Raw genomic sequence first — 18,172 nt, forward strand, 5'->3', positions numbered from 1 at the left:
GTTTCCTTGAAATACCTTGTTGTCACCACCACTAATTCAGTGCAGGAGAACAAAGCTGACATTTTAATAGTTGTAACAGGGATATTCCAATTAACGTATAAATATGGGATTTTTATACTGACTTCAAGAGAAACCATACTGATCTTTTTAAAAAAAATTGAAATCCCTTCACGCCAATTTTCGTCCATGTATGTCACACACATAGAAAACTATAGTACCGGGACTGACCCTTGGCTCAATGTCCATGCCGAATGTAATAAACTAATCTTGTCTACCTGCTCCATATTCCTTGCCGGTCGGCACGGACTCGGTGGGCTGAAGGGCCTGTTTCCGTGCTGGTTTAAAATCAAAGGTAGGTACAAAATGCCGGAGTCTTGAGAGGCTAGATGGGATAGATGCAGGGAGGCTATTTCTCAGCCATCTCAAAATAAGGCCTGGACATTTGGGACTGAGAAGAAATGTCTTCACTTAATGTGCCATGAATCACTAAAACGTTCCGGCCAAGCGAGTTGTGGAAGCCCGGTTTGCCGAGTATATTTGAAGCAGATCGATAAACGTTTTGATATGATGGGTAACCCAGGCAACCATTTGCGTGCCAGCCACAGAAGCAGATCTACAAACACATATGACAATCGCTCCACAATTTTACACTGCGAATGGCTCGATTGTAATCGTGTATTGTCTTTCTGCTGTCTGGTGGGGCACGCAGCAAAAAGCTTTTCACTGTACCTCGGTACACGTGACAATAAACCAAGCTTAAACCGCATCTGGGAACTGGAAAGTGGCAGCTGTGGTCTTTATGAGCAGCGGGGTAGACACAGTAACCCACCTCTCTGTACAGAGGCTTCACTGTCCCGTCTCAGCCAAGAGCACAATCCTCATGCCTCAAGGGTGTTTAGTTTAGAGACGCAGTGCATAAACAGAACCTTCGGCCCACCGAGTCCGCACACTAATACTATCCTAGACTCTCTAGGGACAATTTACAATTACACCAAGCCAATTAGCCTGCAAAACTGCATGTCTTTGGAGTGTGGGATGAAACCGGTGCTCCCTGAGAAAGCCCACGCGGTCACAGGGAGGACGTACATCATGCGTTCAGACAGCACCCAAAGTCAGGACCGAACCCATGGTCTGGGGCGCATTCAAGGCAGCAACTCAACCGCTGCGTCGCCGAATGCTGCGAGATTATTCAACTGTGCACCTCGGGTCCACATTTATCCTTCCACCCGTGGAACTCGTTGCCACAGACGGCTGTGGAGGACAAGTCGTTTGGGTATTTTTAGGTGGAGATTGACAGATCCTTGATTAGCACGGGTGTCAGGGGTTATGGGGAGAAGGCAGGAGAATGGGGTTGAGAGGGAAAGATGAATCAGCCAGGATTGAAATGCAGAGTAGATTTGATGGGCCGAGTGGCCTAATTCTGGTCCTAGAAACATAGAAAATAGGTGCAGTAGGCCATTTGGCCCTTCGAGCCTGTACGCACCACCATTCAATATGATCATGGCTGATCATCCACCTCAGTACCCCGTACCTGCCTTCTCTCCATACCCCCTGATCCCTTTAGCCACAAGGGCCGCATCTAACTCCCTCTTAAATATAGCCAATGAACTGGCCTCAACTACCTTCTGTGGCAAAGAATTCCACAGATTCACCACTCTCTGTGTGAAAAAAACCTTTCTCATCTCGGTCCTAAAAGACTTCCCCCTTATCCTTAAACTGTGACCCCTTGTTCTGGACTTCCCCAACATCGGGAACAATCTTCCTGCATCTAGCCTGTCCAACCCCTTTAAGAATTTTGTAAGTTTCTATAAGATCCCCCCTCAATCTTCTAAATTCCAGCGAGTACAAGCCGAGTCTATCCAGTCTTTCTTCATATGAATGCATCGACATTTCTCGAGCGGCCCATTAGATAGAAGTTGAAAGTATCATTGTGCTTCATTTTTTCTTCCCCCCCTAACCCTCTTTTTTTTAATTTTTACTTGTGTTTGGATGCTCATCGGTGCTGGAATTAGTAACAAAAAGGAATGTTCACCAATGTTCTGGCTGAAATCAGCAAATTCCACACTGGATTAGTGCTGGCTGGGTCGTTAACGATCTGTTCGACTGGGTTTAGTTTAAACTTAAGAGATGCAGGCCCTTTGGCCCATCGAGCCCGTACTGACCAGCGATCCCCGTACACGAACACTATCCCACACTCGAGGCACAATTTTCATTTATACCAAGCCAATCAACCTACAAACCCGTACGTCTTTGGAGTGTGGGAGGAAACCGGAGCTCCCGGAGAAAACCCACGCAGGTCACGGGGAGAACGCGCAAACTCCGTACGGACAAGCAGGCGTGGTCAGGACCGAACCCGGGTCCCTGGCGCTGTGAGGCAGCAACTCTACCGCCGGGCCACCGTGCCGCCACGACGTTATGCACGTGTAATCCTGCCAAACGAGTGACACAAGGAACTGCAGATGCTTAAAAACTACATCAACTACAATCTACTGGAATAACTCAGCAGGTCATCTCTGGAGAAAATGGGGAGGTGACGTTTCGGATCAGGACCCTTCTTCAGACTGAACATCACCTAACCATTTTCTCCAGAGATGCTGGCTGACCCACTGAGTTACTCCAGCTCTTTGTTTTGTCTTTTTTTTTGTTGCAAACCCTGCATCTGCAGTTCCTTGTGTTGACATAGCAAGTTCTTAGGGCGGCACGGTGGCGCAGCGGTAGAGTTGCCGCCTTACAGCGAATGCAGCGCCGGGGACCCGGGTTCGATCCTGACTACGGGCGCCGTCTGTACGGAGTTTGTACGTTCTCCCCGTGACTTGCGTGGGTTTTCTCCGAGATCTTCGGTTTCCTCCCACACTCCAAAGACGTACAGGTATGTAGGTTAATTGACTGGGTAATAATTAAAAATTGTCCCTAGTGTGTGTAGGATAGTGTTAGTGTGCGGGGATCGCTGGGCGGCGCGGACTCGGTGGGCCGAAGGGCCTGTTTCCGCGCTGTACCTCTAAGTCTAAAAATCTTTGCAACCATCTTCATCAATGAATGAAAGCACAAAGTGCTGGAGGGACTCGGCCAGTCAGGCAGCGTGTGTAGAGGGAGTGGATGGACGACGTTACGGGTCGGGACCCTTCTTCAGTCTGACCCGAAATGTTGTCTGCCCCATCCCCCTGAGTTCCCCCAGCACTTTTGCTCTGTTCAAGATTCCAGCACCTGCAGTTTCTTGCATCTCCATCACTGAAATTATTGAAGAGAGGGACTTATTTTCCTAATTTCCTCCATCACCCCGCTAGAGTGTAACGTGGTTTGTTTGCCTCATCAGAGACTTACAATCTCTCCAAACGACCGTGGGAAACACAGCTTAAATCTTCCGCATTTAGAAAATCACTCCTTAATAAAAAAATTAGAAAGCAAAGGCAAGGGTCCCGCATAACCCAACCACTTTAAATTGTAATGCTATGTAAATGCGTTGTAAATGCTATACCCCATAATCATACTTCACAAGACGATTATTAGTAAATCTAGCTTTTGCGCACGAGTCACGAGTTGTGTCGCTTTCCCTCAGGTTATCCGGCATCAGCGGAAAAAAATAGGCAACCATTTTGGATTCCACATCCGATTCCTCGATGCTTTCATCAAACCCTTTTCATTATAAAAGGTCTTCAAACAGCTGTACAAAATGTGCAGGGGATAGAAATCCTGCAAACCTCGGGTTCTGCGACCTAAAGGCAAGACCGAGCACTGTCAAGTGTCGGGTATGTTTGCTGAGAAGGGCCAGTAACAGGCGCTGTTCTAAGCACTTTAGCAAGCACAAGCCCCAAGCTCCTCCTGCTGTCAATGTAGGTGAGATATGAAATTAGAGTCACAGGTTAACTTGCTCCAGTTGGTTAAGATTTGGCGTTAAAAAGATATTCCATTGCTCTGTTCCAAATGCTGTTCTCTCATCAGCTTTCAGCACCGAGGGTGAGATGGGGCGGTCACGGTGGCGCAGCGGTAGAGTTGACGCCTTACGGCGAATGCAGTGCTGGAGACCCGGGTTCCATCCCGACTACGGGCGCCGTCTGTACGGAGCTTGCACGTTCTCCCCGTGACCTGCGTGGGTTTTCTCCGAGATCTTCGGTTTCCTCCCACACTCCAAAGACGTGCAGGTTTGTAGGTTAATCGGCTTGTTAAATGTAAAAATTTGTCCCCAGTGGGTTTAGGATAGTGCCAATGTATGGGGATCGCTGGGCGGCGCGGACCCGGTGGGCCGAAAGGGCCTGTTTCCGCGCTGTACCTCTAAACTAAGTCTTCCGTTTCGTGTCGCTCTTTGCGCAAGTTGGTCGGCACAAGGCGACCGCCGCGTTCTCTGGCAGAATAATCCGCCGCCGGCCTCTCAAAGTAATTTGAGCGTTTTGAGAGGACTGCGATGTGCGGGTCCCTACGTACACGAAAGTGACTTTGAACATATCAAATTTATTGCTGAAGTCCGCTGAGAGAAGTGCTAGTTTGCCCGCGGCTCCACAATTGTATTTTGGAGTTACAGTGGCAGATTTGCGAGCACGTATCAACGTTGGTGAGTTCGCTCTACCTTCAAGTTGGGAACAGCTGCCAGGTCAGGCCCAGGATTCTGGTGGAGGCCGAGGTAACTGGTCTAATTGCTGGGTTGTGTGACTGAAGTAGAATGATCGTAAGTGGGGATCAGGTTGATAAAATGGTTCCAAATTCCAAATGGTGGGGAGGGGGGGGGGGGGAGAAAGACCGATTGCCTAACTGGGCAAGACGGGTATCACAAGCTGGTTGAACGCTGCTGGCGTTTCTGTCGGGCAGCTTCTCATCCTCAGGGAGCCGGGGAGGCAGAGTAGGTCCATGAGTCGCTGGAAGCTGGGAGTCGGAGGAGGCTTCTTGGCGTTTGGCGCCCTGTCCTTTGAGCAGCCTGGACATCTGGGGGAGAAGACGCCTCGCGGACCGAAGGCGGGGAACAGTCCCGACGGGCTGCGGCGGAAGGAGATCCCGATGGACGTCTGGTTCGACGCCCCGCACTGGACGGCCACCCCGGTCTCGCCCCGCAGCCTGCCACAAGTAGAACAGGAGATGGGCGGCGGGATCCTTGGCTCCTCTTGGTCAGTGACGCACGTGAAGGAGGTCAGGACAGTCCCCCAGATGCACAGCGCCGACATTGAAAAGCCAGAATGCGTCCATCTCGAGTCATTTTCCAACAGGCAGCAACAGAGGCCGGGGGAAGTGCCCGGCGGGCTGGCCACGTCAGCCACCGCAGGATTGGACGGCGGGCACGGCTCGGCCTCCTGCGGGCATTTCACTCGGTCCGGGACAACTCCTTGGCTCAGAACCGATTCCTCGGCGCTGGGGAAGGGGTCCGCCTGGCCCCTCGAGGACACGGCCTGTCGGACAATCGCTGAGCCGCCGATTATTCCCGCGACGCTGGTCAGGTAGACGAACCCCAGCATGCAGGCAACCTGCAACAGAGAGGCGAGTTTAGCTTAGAGATGCAACACGGAAACAGGCCCTTCGGCCCACCGGGTCCGCGCCGACCAGCGATCCCCGCACATTAACACCATCCTACACCCACTAGGGACAATTTTTACATTTACCAAGCCAATTAACCTACATACCTGCACGTCTTTGGAGTGTGGGAGGAAACCGAAGATAGACAATAGACAATAGGTGCAGGAGGAGGCCACTCGGCCCTTCGAGCCAGCACCGCCATTCAATGTGATCATGGCTGATCATTCTCAATCAGTACCCCGTTCCTGCCTTCTCCCCATACCCCCTGACTCCGCTATCCTTAAGAGCTCTATCCAGCTCTCTCTTGAATGCATTCAGAGAATTGGCCTCCACTGCCTTCTGAGGCAGAGAATTCCACAGATTCACAACTCTCTGACTGAAAAAGTTTTTCCTCATCTCTGATCTAAATGGCCTACCCCTTATTCTTAAACTGTGGCCCCTGGTTCTGGACTCCCCCAACATTGGGAACATGTTTCTTGCCTCTAACGCGTCCAACCCCTTAATAATCTTATACGTTTCGATAAGATCCCCTCTCATCCTTCAAAATTCCAATGTATACAAGCTGAGTCTAAGTCTATGAATAAAGGGGAGGCCATTTAAAACTGAGGTGAGAAGGAACTTTTTCTCCCAGAGAGTTGTGAATTTGTGGAATTCTCCGCCACAGAGGGCAGTGGAGGCCAATTCACTGGTTGAATTTAAAAGAGAGTTAGATAGAGCTCTGGGGGCTAGTGGAATCAAGGGGTATGGGGAGAAGGCAGGCACGGGTTACTGACTGTGGATGATCGGCCATGATCGCAACGAATGGCGGTGCTGGCTCGAAGGGCCGAATGGCCTCCTCCTGCACCTATTTTCTATGTTTCTATAAGAAAATAACTGCAGATGCTGGTACAAATCGAAGGTATCTCGGAGACGATCTCGGAGAAAACCCACGCAGGTCACGGGGAGAACGTACAAACTCCGTACAGACGGCACCCGTAGAACCTGGGTCTCCGGCGCTGCATTCGCTGTGAGGCAGCAACTCTACCGCTGCGCCACCGTGAATGCCCAAATGAAACTTGCTTAACTAGTTGCTCTGTGCCGTGCCTTTTAACAAGAATCAAACAATGAAATAATTGAAGGGTGTGAATGAATGCTACCTTGACAACATGCTGGTAGACTTCTGTAAACACTTGTTGCCACAGTGCCTGCTCCAGTAGCACACACAAGTCCGTGTACGTGAACCAGCCTCGTTTTAGTCCCTGAGACTCGGCCACCCTGTAAAGAAAGAAATTGAAGCACAAGATTAAAATCCTGGCCGCACGGAAGGTCAGGTGATTTATCCACTGTATATCTCTTCTGAAGAAGGGTCCCCGCCCCGAAATATCACCCATCAATGTTCTCCAGCGATGCGACCTGACCCGCTGAGTTACTCCTGCACTTTCTGTCCTACATATTGCGTCTTAACTTTAGCCTTGAGATACAGCGCGGAAAAAGACCCTTCAGCCCACCGAGTCCGCACCCACCAGCGATCGCCCCGTACACTAGCACTATCCTACATGCTAAGGTCGCCCCGTACACTGGCACTATCCTACACGCAAGGGACAATTTACAATTTACCAAAGCTCCCCTCCCACTTCCCAGATCTCCCACTGTCTTCCCGTCTCCACCTATATCCTTCCTTTGTCCCGCCCCCCTGACATCAGTCTGAAGAAGGGTCTCGACCCGAAACGTCGCCCATTCCTTCTCTCCTGAGATGCTGCCTGACCCGCTGAGTTACTCCAGCATTTTGTGAATAAATACCGTCGATTTGTACCAGCATCTGCAGTTATTTTCTTACACTTTCTTATAAAAACCTGTACGTCTTTGGAGTGTGGGAGGAAACGCGAGCATCCGGAGAAAACCCACGCAGGTCACAGGTACAAACTCCGTACAGACAACACCTTTAGTCAGGATCGAACCTGGGTCTCCGGCGCTATTTTAAAGTATCTTTCATATTTTAATAGTTTGAATGTTTTTGAAAGCTCACAGCATTTAGTTTTGACAGCTTGGAAGGTTGCGTTTGGACCTTGAAGATAGACGTAAAAAGCTGGAGTAACCTCAGCGGGTATGGGGAGAAGGCAGGAACGGGTTACTGATTGAGAATGATCAGCCATGATCACATTGAATGGCGATGCTGGCTCGAAGGGCTGAATGGCCTCCTCCTGCACCTATTGTCTATTGTGTATTGATGCTGGTTTAAATCGAAGGTAGACACAAAATGCTGGAGTAACTCAGCGGGTCAGGCAGCATCTCGGGAGAGAAGGAATGGGCGGCGTTTTGGGTCGCACATTCCTTCTCTCCTGAGATGCTGCCTGACCCGCTGAGTTACTCCAGCACTTTGTGTCTCCCTTCACACCAAGTGCAATTAACCTGTAAACTCGAACGTCTTTGAAAGACGTTGGAGGAAACCAGAGCAATGCCGTGCAGTCACAGGGAGAACATGCAAACTCCCCGCAGACAGCACCCCAGCTCAGGATCAAGCCAGCCCCTCGTGCCGTGAGGCGGTGGCTCTACCAGCTGTGCCACTCTGCCACCTGATTTAGTGCAATAATAGAGTTCAGTCTTAGCACGCAGATAAAGGTTTGCAGGTTTAGACTAGAGGGATAGATGTTGACAAGCTGGAAAGGGCACAGGGAAGATTTACGAAGATGTTGCCAGGACTCGAGGGTCTGAGCTAGTATAGGGAGAGGTTGAGCAGGCTGGGACTTTATTCGTTGGCGCGCACGAGGACGAGGGGTGACCTTATAAAGGGTATAAGATCATGAGAGGATTAGATAGGGAAAAAGCACAGAGTATTTCACTCAAAGTAAGGGAATCAAGAACCAGGTGAGGGGGGAAAAGAGAGTTGTGAATCTGTGGAATTCTCTGCCTCAGAAGGCAGCGGAGGCCAATTCTCTGGATGCTTTCAAGAGAGAGCTAGATAGAGCTCTTAAGGATAGCGGAGTCAGGGGGTATGGGGAGAAGGCAGGAACGGGGTAGTGATTGAGAATGATCAGCCTTGATCACATTGAATGGCGGTGCTGCTTGAAGGGCCGAATGGCCTACTCCTGCACCTATTGTCTATTGAAAAGATTTAATAAGATCCTGAGGGGTAACTTTTTCACACGGAGGGTGGTGGGTATATGGAATGGGCTGCCGCAGGAGGCAGGTACTTCAATGGTTTCTTTGTGTAGGAAAGAACCTCAGATGCTGGTTTAAATCAAAGGTGGACACAAAATGCTGGAGTAACTCAGCGGGACAGGCAGCATCTCTGGAGAGAAGGAAGGGTCTCGACCCAAAACGTCACCCATTCCTTCTCTCCAGAGATGGTGCCTGTCCCGCTGAGTTACTCCAGCATTTTGTGTCTACCTTCAATGATTTCATTACTGTACTATCAAAGCTTTTAAGAAACATTTGCACAGGTACATGGATAAGACGGATATGCGCGAAAGGCAGGACGGTGGGCCTAGTGTAGATGGGGCAAGTTGGTGCGCGTGGGCAAGTTGGTCGGCGTGGGCAAGTTGGGCCGAAGGGCCTAATTCCACGCTCGATCGGGAGAAATGGTTTCACCAAAGTGATTTGCAAATCTTTGGAGCACTCTGATCCAAAGAACTGTTGATACTCAACTGTTAAGAATATTCAATATTTCATACATTAATTTTCAGTGGGGTGTAAAGATCAGGCAGGAAAATAATCAAGAAGCAGGCGATAGGACACAAAAAGCTGGAGTAACTCAAGCGGGACAGGCAGCATCTCTAGGGAGAAGGAATGGGTGAAGTTTCGTGTCGAAACCCTTCTTCAGACTTAATCAAGAAGCAGAACCAACCACAATCCTATTGGAAGGGCACGGTGGCGCAGCGGTAGAGTTGCCGCCTTACAGCGAATGCAGCGCCGGAGACTCAGGTTCGATCCTGACTACGGGCGCCGTCTGTACGGAGTTTGTACGTTCTCCCCGTGACCTGCGTGGGTTTTCTCCGAGATCTTCGGTTTCCTCCCACACTCCAAAGACGTATAGGTATGTAGGTTAATTGGCTGGGCAAATGTTAAACAAAATTGTCCCTAGTGTGTGTAGGATAGTGTTAGTGTGTGCGGGGATCGCTGGGCGGCGCGGACCCGGTGGGCCGAAGGGCCTGTTTCTGCGCTGTATCTCTAAATCTAAAAATCTAAAGAAAGTTGGAGCAGGCTTTTGTGGTCAACTCCTGCTCCAATCTCTGATGTTCTTGCACAGCATTAGGGTATGTCTAGGTTGCTCTCAGCCTAATTGTTTCCCATTGCAACAGTGTGTAAACACACCTAGTGTTCCTTGCCAACGTCCAGTAATAGCACACCTACCTTCCCTCCAGGCGACTCAAAAGCTCAAAGAATTCCTGCGTATTAACGTACAGGTTCCAGTCCTGCAAGACCATCAAATAAAAAGAACATTTTGAGTATAAACTGTCACCCACATGTAGGGAGTTGAGAGGAATAGATCGGGAAGACGCACAGACTCCCTTGCCTAGAGTAGGGGAATCGAAAACCGGAGGACATAGGTTTATGGTGTGGGGGGGGGGGGGGAAGATTTAATAGGAAGCTGAGGGTAACTTTTTCTACACAAAGGGTGGTGGGTGGATGGAACAGGCTGCTGGAGCAGGTAGTTGTGGCAGGGACTATCGCAACGTTTAAGAAACATTTTGACAGGTACATGGATAGGACAGGTTTAGGGGGATATGGGCAAGCAGGTGGGGCTAGTGTAGCTGGGCCATGTTGGCCGGTGTGGGCAAGTTGGACCGAAGGACGGTGTTTGACCCTGTGGCTCTAAGTTTGGGTTATGTGGGATCCTCATGAGGGTGTGGTGAGAGGTCAAAGAGGTCGGTGAATACCTGCCAGCTGGTCCTGAGGAGCTTTCCCAGGCATTTTAACGAAGATCAATCCCTCAACCAAATTGATTAAACTAGTTTCTCATGGGGTTTCCAATGAAGTATGGTTACTTTATCATTGGAAGGAAAGGGGCTAGTATTTGTGTACGGGACGCTCTGCAAATGCAATGCGGTAATCAGCACAGAGTCTGACAAAGCGAAAGAGAGATTGTATGATAATTGCCGCATTACATACTAGGAGTTTGCTGAGCACAAACACGCTATTTGTGCAATGTTTTTAACATGTATTCTGTGTTTTTAACAAGTGACTCTGCACATTTCCAATGGGTCGACCTGATAACTTACAATGGCTCGCAGGAAGTTCATCTCCAGAGCGTTGACCACTTGAACGTCCAGCTTTCCGGCAGCCCCCCACTCGTCATTGAACACCTCCTCCTCTTCCCCCTCATCGTACAAGTACTTGCTGGCAACCATCTAGGTGAAAGGCAAAGGAGCAGGATTAAAAGAGTGCGCGACAGACACTGTCACTGCGACAGGTTTGCCAGCTAAAAGACACATTCGACAAAAACACAAAGCGCCGGAGGAACTCAGCAGGTCAGGCAGCATCTGTGGAAGGGAATGGGCAGACATTTTGGATCGGGACTCTTCCTCGGGTCTTGACCCAAAAGCTGTTGAACGAGACCAAGTAAATCGACCATCCCACGCATCAAATAAAAAGAATGTGGGAGAAACCTAGATTTTTAGATTTTTTTAGGTTTAGAGAACAGCGCGGAAACAGGCCCTTCGGCCCACCGAGTCCGCGCCGCCCAGCGATCCCCGCACATTAACACTATCCTACACACATTAGGGATAATTTTTACATTTGCTCAGTCAATTAACCTACAAACCTGCACGTCTTTGGAGTGTGGGAGGAAACCGAAGATCTCGGAGAAAACCCACGCAGGTCACGGGGAGAAAACGTACAAACTCCGTACAGACGGCGCCCGTAGTCAGGATCGAACCTGAGTCTCCGGCGCTGCATTCGCTGTAAGGCAGCAACTCTACCGCTGCGCCACCGTGCCACCACTAGAGCACTTGGAGGAAATCCAAATGGCCTCCAGAACCAGGGGCCACAGTTTAAGAATAAGGGGTAGGCCATTTAGAACGGAGATGAGGAAAAACTTTTTCAGTCAGAGTTGTGAATCTGTGGAATTCTCTGCCTCAGAAGGCAGTGGAGGCCAATTCTCTGAATGCATTCAAGAGAGAGCTAGATAGAGCTCTTAAGGATAGCGGAGTCAGGGGGTATGGGGAGAAGGCAGGGACGGGGTACTGATTGAGAATGATCAGCCATGATCACACTGAATGGCGGTGTTGGCTCGAAGGGCTGAATGGCCTCCTCCTGCACCTATTGTCTATTGCCTCAGAGAGAGAGGAAACTCCACACAAACTCCTCACAAATATGTTAGGGTAGATTCATAATCCATCTTTGCTGTTTTCACTACACTAATTAAATGAACAGCAAACGAGCCACTGGATCGTAGTCATTAAGGCACGTTACCTTGCTTTTAGAACTTCATAAGACGTACTCGGAGCAGAATTAGGCTACTCCGCCATTCAATCATGGCTGATCTATCTTTCCCTCTCAACCCTATTCTCCTGCCTTCTCCCCGTAACCCCTGACACCCGCACTAATCCCTGGTACTGAAACAATAGTGTTCTTCTTAAAGCCGGTGGGATCCTCATGATGGTGTGGTGAGAGGTCAAAGAGGTCGGTGAATACCTGCCAGCTGGTCCTGAGGAGCTTTCCCAGGCATTTTAACCAAGATTGATTCCTCAACCAAATTGATTAAACTAGTTTCTCATGGGGTTTCCAATGAAGTATAGTTACTTTAGTATTGGAAGGAAAGGGGCTAGTGTTTGCGCTCTGCAATCAGGACAGAGTCTGACAAAGCGAGAGAGAGATTGTATGATAATTGCCGCATTACATTATAGGAATGTGCTAAGCACAAACACGCTATTTTGTTTCCACCCATAACTGAAGCAAATACGCAGTACAACTGCTCAACTTACGATGATCATCAAAACTTTTCCACCTTTCTCCCCACCTACTACAATCATTCCGAAGGGTCCCAACTTGAAACTGTGCTGATCCATGTTCTCCGCAGATGCTGCCTGAACCACTGAGTTACAACAGCACTTTGCGTGGTTCTACTGCAGAAAATCAAACACTCACTTTCTGCTTTGGATCCGAAAAAAAAGAGAGGCAAAGGTGGGAGAAAGGAAGGTCACTCACCATGGATATCAGGAAAAGGTCAGACGAAGAGATCTGCTGCAGGTATTCAGGGTTTCGATGTCGGAGCCGTTCAATGTAGACAAGGGCAAGCATCATTGCACAAGGCGAGATACAGGCCTCCCTGTGAGAAATGCAAGCAACACCCACTCAAGAGAATTATTTCTACGGTTGCTGTACGAGGATAAAAGTGGGGTACTTCATTCACAACGTTTTCTTAACAAGGTCAAACAGAATGAAAACAAGACCTTTGGCCTAACTTGCCCACGCCGGCCGACATGTCCCATCTGCACCGGTCCCACCTGCCCATAACCCTCTGAAGCAATCCTGTCCATGTACCTGCCCAAATGTCTCTTAAACGTTGTGATAGTATCTGCCTCAACGACCTTTTCCAGTAGCTCTTTCTATACAATCTCTCCTCCCTCCCCCCCCCCCCCCCCCCCCCCCAATCCCTCACCTTAAACCCATGTCCTCTGCTCTGATTCCTCTACTTTAGGCAAGAGACTGTGCATCTACCTGATCTGTTCCTCTCATGATCTTGTACTCCTCTATAAGACCACGCCTCACCCTCTTGCACTCCAAGGAATAGAGTCCCAGCCGGTTCAACCTCTCCCTGTAGCTCAGGCCCTCGAGTCCAGGCAACATCCTCGGACACAACATTGCCAAAACTGTGCTGAGATTTTATCACTGGGCACGAAACGTACAAGATTATTAAGGGGTTGGACACGTTAGAGGCAGGAAACATGTTCCCAATGTTGGGGGAGTCCAGAACAAGGGGCCACAGTTTAAGAATAAGGGGTAGGCCATTTAGAACTGAAATGAGGAAAAACGTTTTCAATCAGAGAGTTGTGAATCTGTGGAATTCAGAAGGCAGTGGAGGCCAATTCTCTGAATGCATTCAGGAGAGAGCTAGATAGAGCTCTTAAGGATAGCGGAGTCAGGGGGTAGGGGAGAAGGCAGGAACGGGGTACTGATTAAGAATGATCAGCCATGATCACATTGAATGGCGGTGCTGGCTCGAAGGGCTGAATGGCCTCCTCCTGCACCCATTGTCTATTGTCTAAATCTATTTTAACTCAAGATCTTTAAGGTGCAAGTAACTCACTCATATTTTCTTTGATTGATTAAAAAGTACAGCATTGAAACAGGCCCTTTGGCCCACACTTGGATCCTGACCTTTAAACTGGAATTACTTTAGTGGAGCTAGAAAGTTTCATGAGGTGTACCATCAGCACTTTTTTGGTGAAAGCAAGCAATGCATATATTCCAGAAACAAGTACAATTTAAAAACAAGTCACCCCCTTAGCAAGAGACCTTCCCTGCCATACAAAGTGTCAGGTAATTAACTCATGTGTTGTTTTTGATTGATTTTAATGGTACAGCATGGAAACAGGCCCTTCAACCCATGCCGGCCATCGACCACCCCTTCACACTAGCTCTACCATCGGGCAGACGATGCAAGGCCTTCTACGCCCGCACCTCCAGACTCAGGAACAGCTTCATCCCCAGGGCCATAGCTGCCATGAACCGGTCCTGCTGAGCCGGATGGTCACATCGCACAGTGAACCGGCACAGATCTACTTGCACTTTATTCTGTTTTAAAACTATTTCTAATTGGGTTGTTTAAATTAATACTGACTAGCTAATTGATTTATTGCATCGTATGGGAGGCGCATTCCCAAGTCTCGACAGACTGCGAACAGGCGTGGGGAGGAGCAAATCGAACATGCTGAAGTGGGGATAGACAATAGACAATAGGTGCAGGAGGAGGCCATTCGGCCCTTCGAGCCAGCACCGCCATTCAATGTGATTATGGCTGATCATTCTCAATCAGTACCCCGTTCCGGCCTTCTCCCCATACCCCCTGACTCCGCTATCCTTAAGAGCTCTATCTAGCTCTCTCTTGAATGCATTCAGAGAATTGGCCTCCACTGCCTTCTGAGGCAGAGAATTCCACAGATTCACAACAGTGCCACTGGCACTGTTCCAACCTGTTTCAAGCACGCGGTGGTCCAGCCCCTACTGAAAAAACCTAACCTAGACCCCACCTTGCCTAGCAACTACAGACCCATTTCCAAACTGCCATTCCTGTCAAAAGTCCTTGAAAAGGCAATTCTAAACCAATTAGTGCCCTACCTACACCAAAACACCATCCTGGAAAGTTTCCAGTCAGGTTTCAGAGCCCACCACAGCACAGAGTCTGCCTTGTTGAAGGTACACAACGACCTGCTTCTCACCATCGACACCTGTGCAATCCTGCTCCTTCTCGATCTCAACGCAGCGTTCGATACAGTGGACCACACCATCCTTATTGACCGTCTCCGGTACGCGGTTGGCATTGATGGCACTGCCCTGAGCTGGTTCGTTTCCTACCTCAAAGATAGGAGTTTCGCCATCAACATAGGCAGTTATTCCTCTGCTCCAGCTAGCCTCTCCTGCGGAGTTCCACAAGGCTCCATCCTAGGCCCCATTCTCTTCTCTCTATACATGCTCCCCCTTGGCCAAATCATTCAAAGGCACGGCATTTCTTTCCACTGCTATGCCGATGACACTCAGCTTTACCTCCCCCTGAAACCCAACAACCAGTCAAATTTAAATAGCCTCTTACACTGCCTTGAGGACATAAAATGTTGGATGGCACAGAACTTCCTCCAATTAAACGAGAGCAAGTCTGAGGTCATCCTATTCGGCCCCCCCGACTCCATCAAATTGATAACAGGCAGTCTTGGAAGTCTATCCTGCCTAGTCAAACCGCATGTCAAAAACCTCGGCGTGATATTTGACTCTGCATTAAAATTTGACAAGCAAGTCAACTCTGTGGTAAAAGCCAGCTTCTTCCAACTTCGTACCATAGCTAAAATCAAACCTTTCCTCCAATTCGACGACACTGAAAAAATCATTCACGCTTTCATTTCCTCCCGCCTAGACTACTGCAACTCCCTATACACTGGGATCAGCCAATCTTCCCTGTCCCGCCTGCAACTGGTCCAAAACGCCGCAGCGAGACTCCTGACGGGTACCCGTAAAAGGGACCACATCACGCCGATTCTGGCCTCTCTCCACTGGCTCCCTGTACGGTACAGAATCAACTTCAAGCTCCTCCTATTCACATATAAAGCCCTAAATGGACATTTCCCCCCCCCCCCCCCCCACATCAAAATTCTTCTAACCCACCTCTCTAACTCCAGGTCCCTCAGGTCGGCCGACTTGGGGCTACTCACTATCCCGCTTAAGCTCAGGGGTGACCGTGCTTTTGCGGTTGCAGCTCCTAGACTGTGGAACAGCATCCCTCTCCCCATCAGAACTGCCCCCTCCATCGACTCCTTTAAGTCCAGGCTCAAAACCTATTTCTACTCCCTAGCGTTTGAGGCTCATTGAGGAGGCGCTGTGAACTGTTTTGTATGTGCTGTTATGTTTGCGTGCTACTGTATGTTTCATTTTTTCCTTAGTACCTAATCAGATGTACAGCACTTTGGTCAACTTGGGTTGTTTTTAAATGTGCTATACAAATAAAATTGACTTGACTTGACTTGACTTGACAACTCTCTGACTGAAAAAGTTTTTCCTCATCTCAGTTCTAAATGGCCTACCCTTATTCTTAAACTGTGGCCCCTGGTTCTGGTCTCCCCCAACATTGGGAACATGCTTCCTGCCTCTAACGTGTCCAACCCCTTAATAATCTTATACGTTTCGATAAGATCTCCTCTCATCCTTTTAAATTCCAGTGTAAACAAGCCTAATCGCTCCAGTCTTTCAACATATGACAGTCCCGCCATTCCGGGAATTAACCTAGTAAACCTACGCTGCACGCCCTGAATAGCAAGAATATCCTTCCTCAAATTTGGAGACCAGAACTGCACACATGTACTGAAGATGCGGCAGACTGCGAGTGTGGACGGGGCCTCCAGACTATGGAACATCTCCTGAGCTGTGACGTGCTGCATGACACATGCACTGTAAAGGATCTTGCAGAGGCCAACGATGTGGCACTAACATTTGCTCGCTATTGGCAACCAGTTGTGTGATGACACGAATAAATAAAAACCCAGCGTTATAAGCGATTAAATCACTTGCACGTCTGTACATAGGTATTTGAAGTGAAAAGGGGGCTATCCTCTCTTCCCTGAGTACATGGTATCTTAAATAATTCGAGGCTAGTTCACACAAGTCATCCCGCAGTTGCTAATTCTTTTCAGCTCTCTGAGTGAAAGTGTGGTTTGCTTTCAATGGATTTACTTGCTTGTCAGGCTTGGCACAGCTAATCTGGTGAACGTGCGACAAACTGGCTGAAGGGAAAATACCATTTCAGCAAAAATAACAAGGACATGCAATGCCAGATTTTAAAGAAAATATACAATGCCGCGGAAAGGCGGCTCAGCGGTAGAGTTGCTGCCTTACAGCGAATGCAGCGCATGAGACTCAGGTTCGATCCTGACTACGGGCGCCGTCTGTACGGAGTTTGTACGTTCTCCCCGTGACCTGCGTGGGTTTCCTCCGAGATCTTCGGTTTCCTCCCACACTCCAAAGACGTAGGTAGGTTAATTGACTGGGTAAATGTAAAAATTGTCCCTAACGTGTGTAGGATAGTGTTAATGTGCGGGGATCTCTGGGCGGCGCGGACTCGGTGGGCCGAAGGGCCTGTTTCCGCGCTGTATCTCTAAATCTAAAAAATTTAAATCTAAAAAATCTTTTTAAAAAAGCATTTTATCGGGATGCATCACAGCAGTGGCTTGGAAAAGCTCCATCCAAGACCGCAAGAAATTGCGGGGAATTGTGGACGCAGCCTAGACCATCACTCAAACCAGCCTCCCTTCCATTGACTCCATCTACACCTCACGCTGCCTCGACAAGGCCAGCAGCATAATCGAGGACGAGCCTCACTCCCTCTTCTCCCCTCTCACATCGGGCAAAAGGTAGAGAAGTAAGAAAACGCACACCTCCAGATTCAGGGGCAGTTTCTTCTCAGCTGTTATCAGGCAACTGAACCATCCTACTACCACAACCAGAGAGCAGCCCTGAGCTAGTATCTACCTCATTAGATACCCACAAAACACATTTGATCGTATTGTACTGAACCTTATCTTGCACTGAACATGACTCCCGTTATTCCCTTTATCGTGTGTCTCTGTACACTGTAAATGGCTTGATTATAATCATGTATTGTCTTTCCGCTGACTGCTTAGCAGGCAAAAAAAGCTTTACATTGTGCCTCGGTATAAGTGACAATAAACTAAATCAAAAGATGAACTGTCACAGTTATCTCAATGGCTGGTGGATAACGAGGGTAGTCGTTCTTAGTAACAGTTTCTTCACAAACAGATCACTTTAAATACAATAGCCACCCAATTAATATTCCAAGTTACCTTGCCACATGAGCAGCATATTTCTTCCGGAGTTTTCTTATTGGGCTTGGAGCCGATTTCTGAAGTAGTTCGACTGCAATATCTAAAGAGACAGGAGTTTGGAATGACATCGTTGTTTGGCTTGATCTTAAGAGCTCAACACCATTGAGTAAAGAAGTTGGGGGGGGAGGCATGTTTAGTTTAGGTTAAGT

At 48.8% G+C, this 18,172-nt stretch overlaps 1 protein-coding gene across 2 annotated transcripts in view; it reads right to left on the reverse strand.

Moving 5' to 3' along the window:
• Positions 1–2,839: 2,839 nt before the first annotated feature.
• cnppd1 (cyclin Pas1/PHO80 domain containing 1) overlaps positions 2,840–18,172 on the reverse strand; it is a 30,247-nt gene continuing 14,914 nt past the window's right edge. For both annotated transcript variants that reach the window (XM_078404363.1, XM_078404364.1), the window contains exons 3-8: positions 17,982–18,063; positions 12,622–12,742; positions 10,695–10,823; positions 9,826–9,887; positions 6,633–6,750; positions 2,840–5,447 (exon numbers count right to left, since the gene is read on the reverse strand). In XM_078404363.1, coding sequence (XP_078260489.1) covers positions 4,740–5,447; positions 6,633–6,750; positions 9,826–9,887; positions 10,695–10,823; positions 12,622–12,742; positions 17,982–18,063 — 1,220 coding nt within the window. In that variant the 3' untranslated portion in view covers positions 2,840–4,739. The remainder of the gene's footprint in view (positions 5,448–6,632; positions 6,751–9,825; positions 9,888–10,694; positions 10,824–12,621; positions 12,743–17,981; positions 18,064–18,172) is intronic.

This window comes from Rhinoraja longicauda, chromosome 8, assembly GCF_053455715.1.
Source record: "Rhinoraja longicauda isolate Sanriku21f chromosome 8, sRhiLon1.1, whole genome shotgun sequence".
NCBI classification, from domain to species: Eukaryota; Metazoa; Chordata; class Chondrichthyes; order Rajiformes; family Arhynchobatidae; genus Rhinoraja; species Rhinoraja longicauda.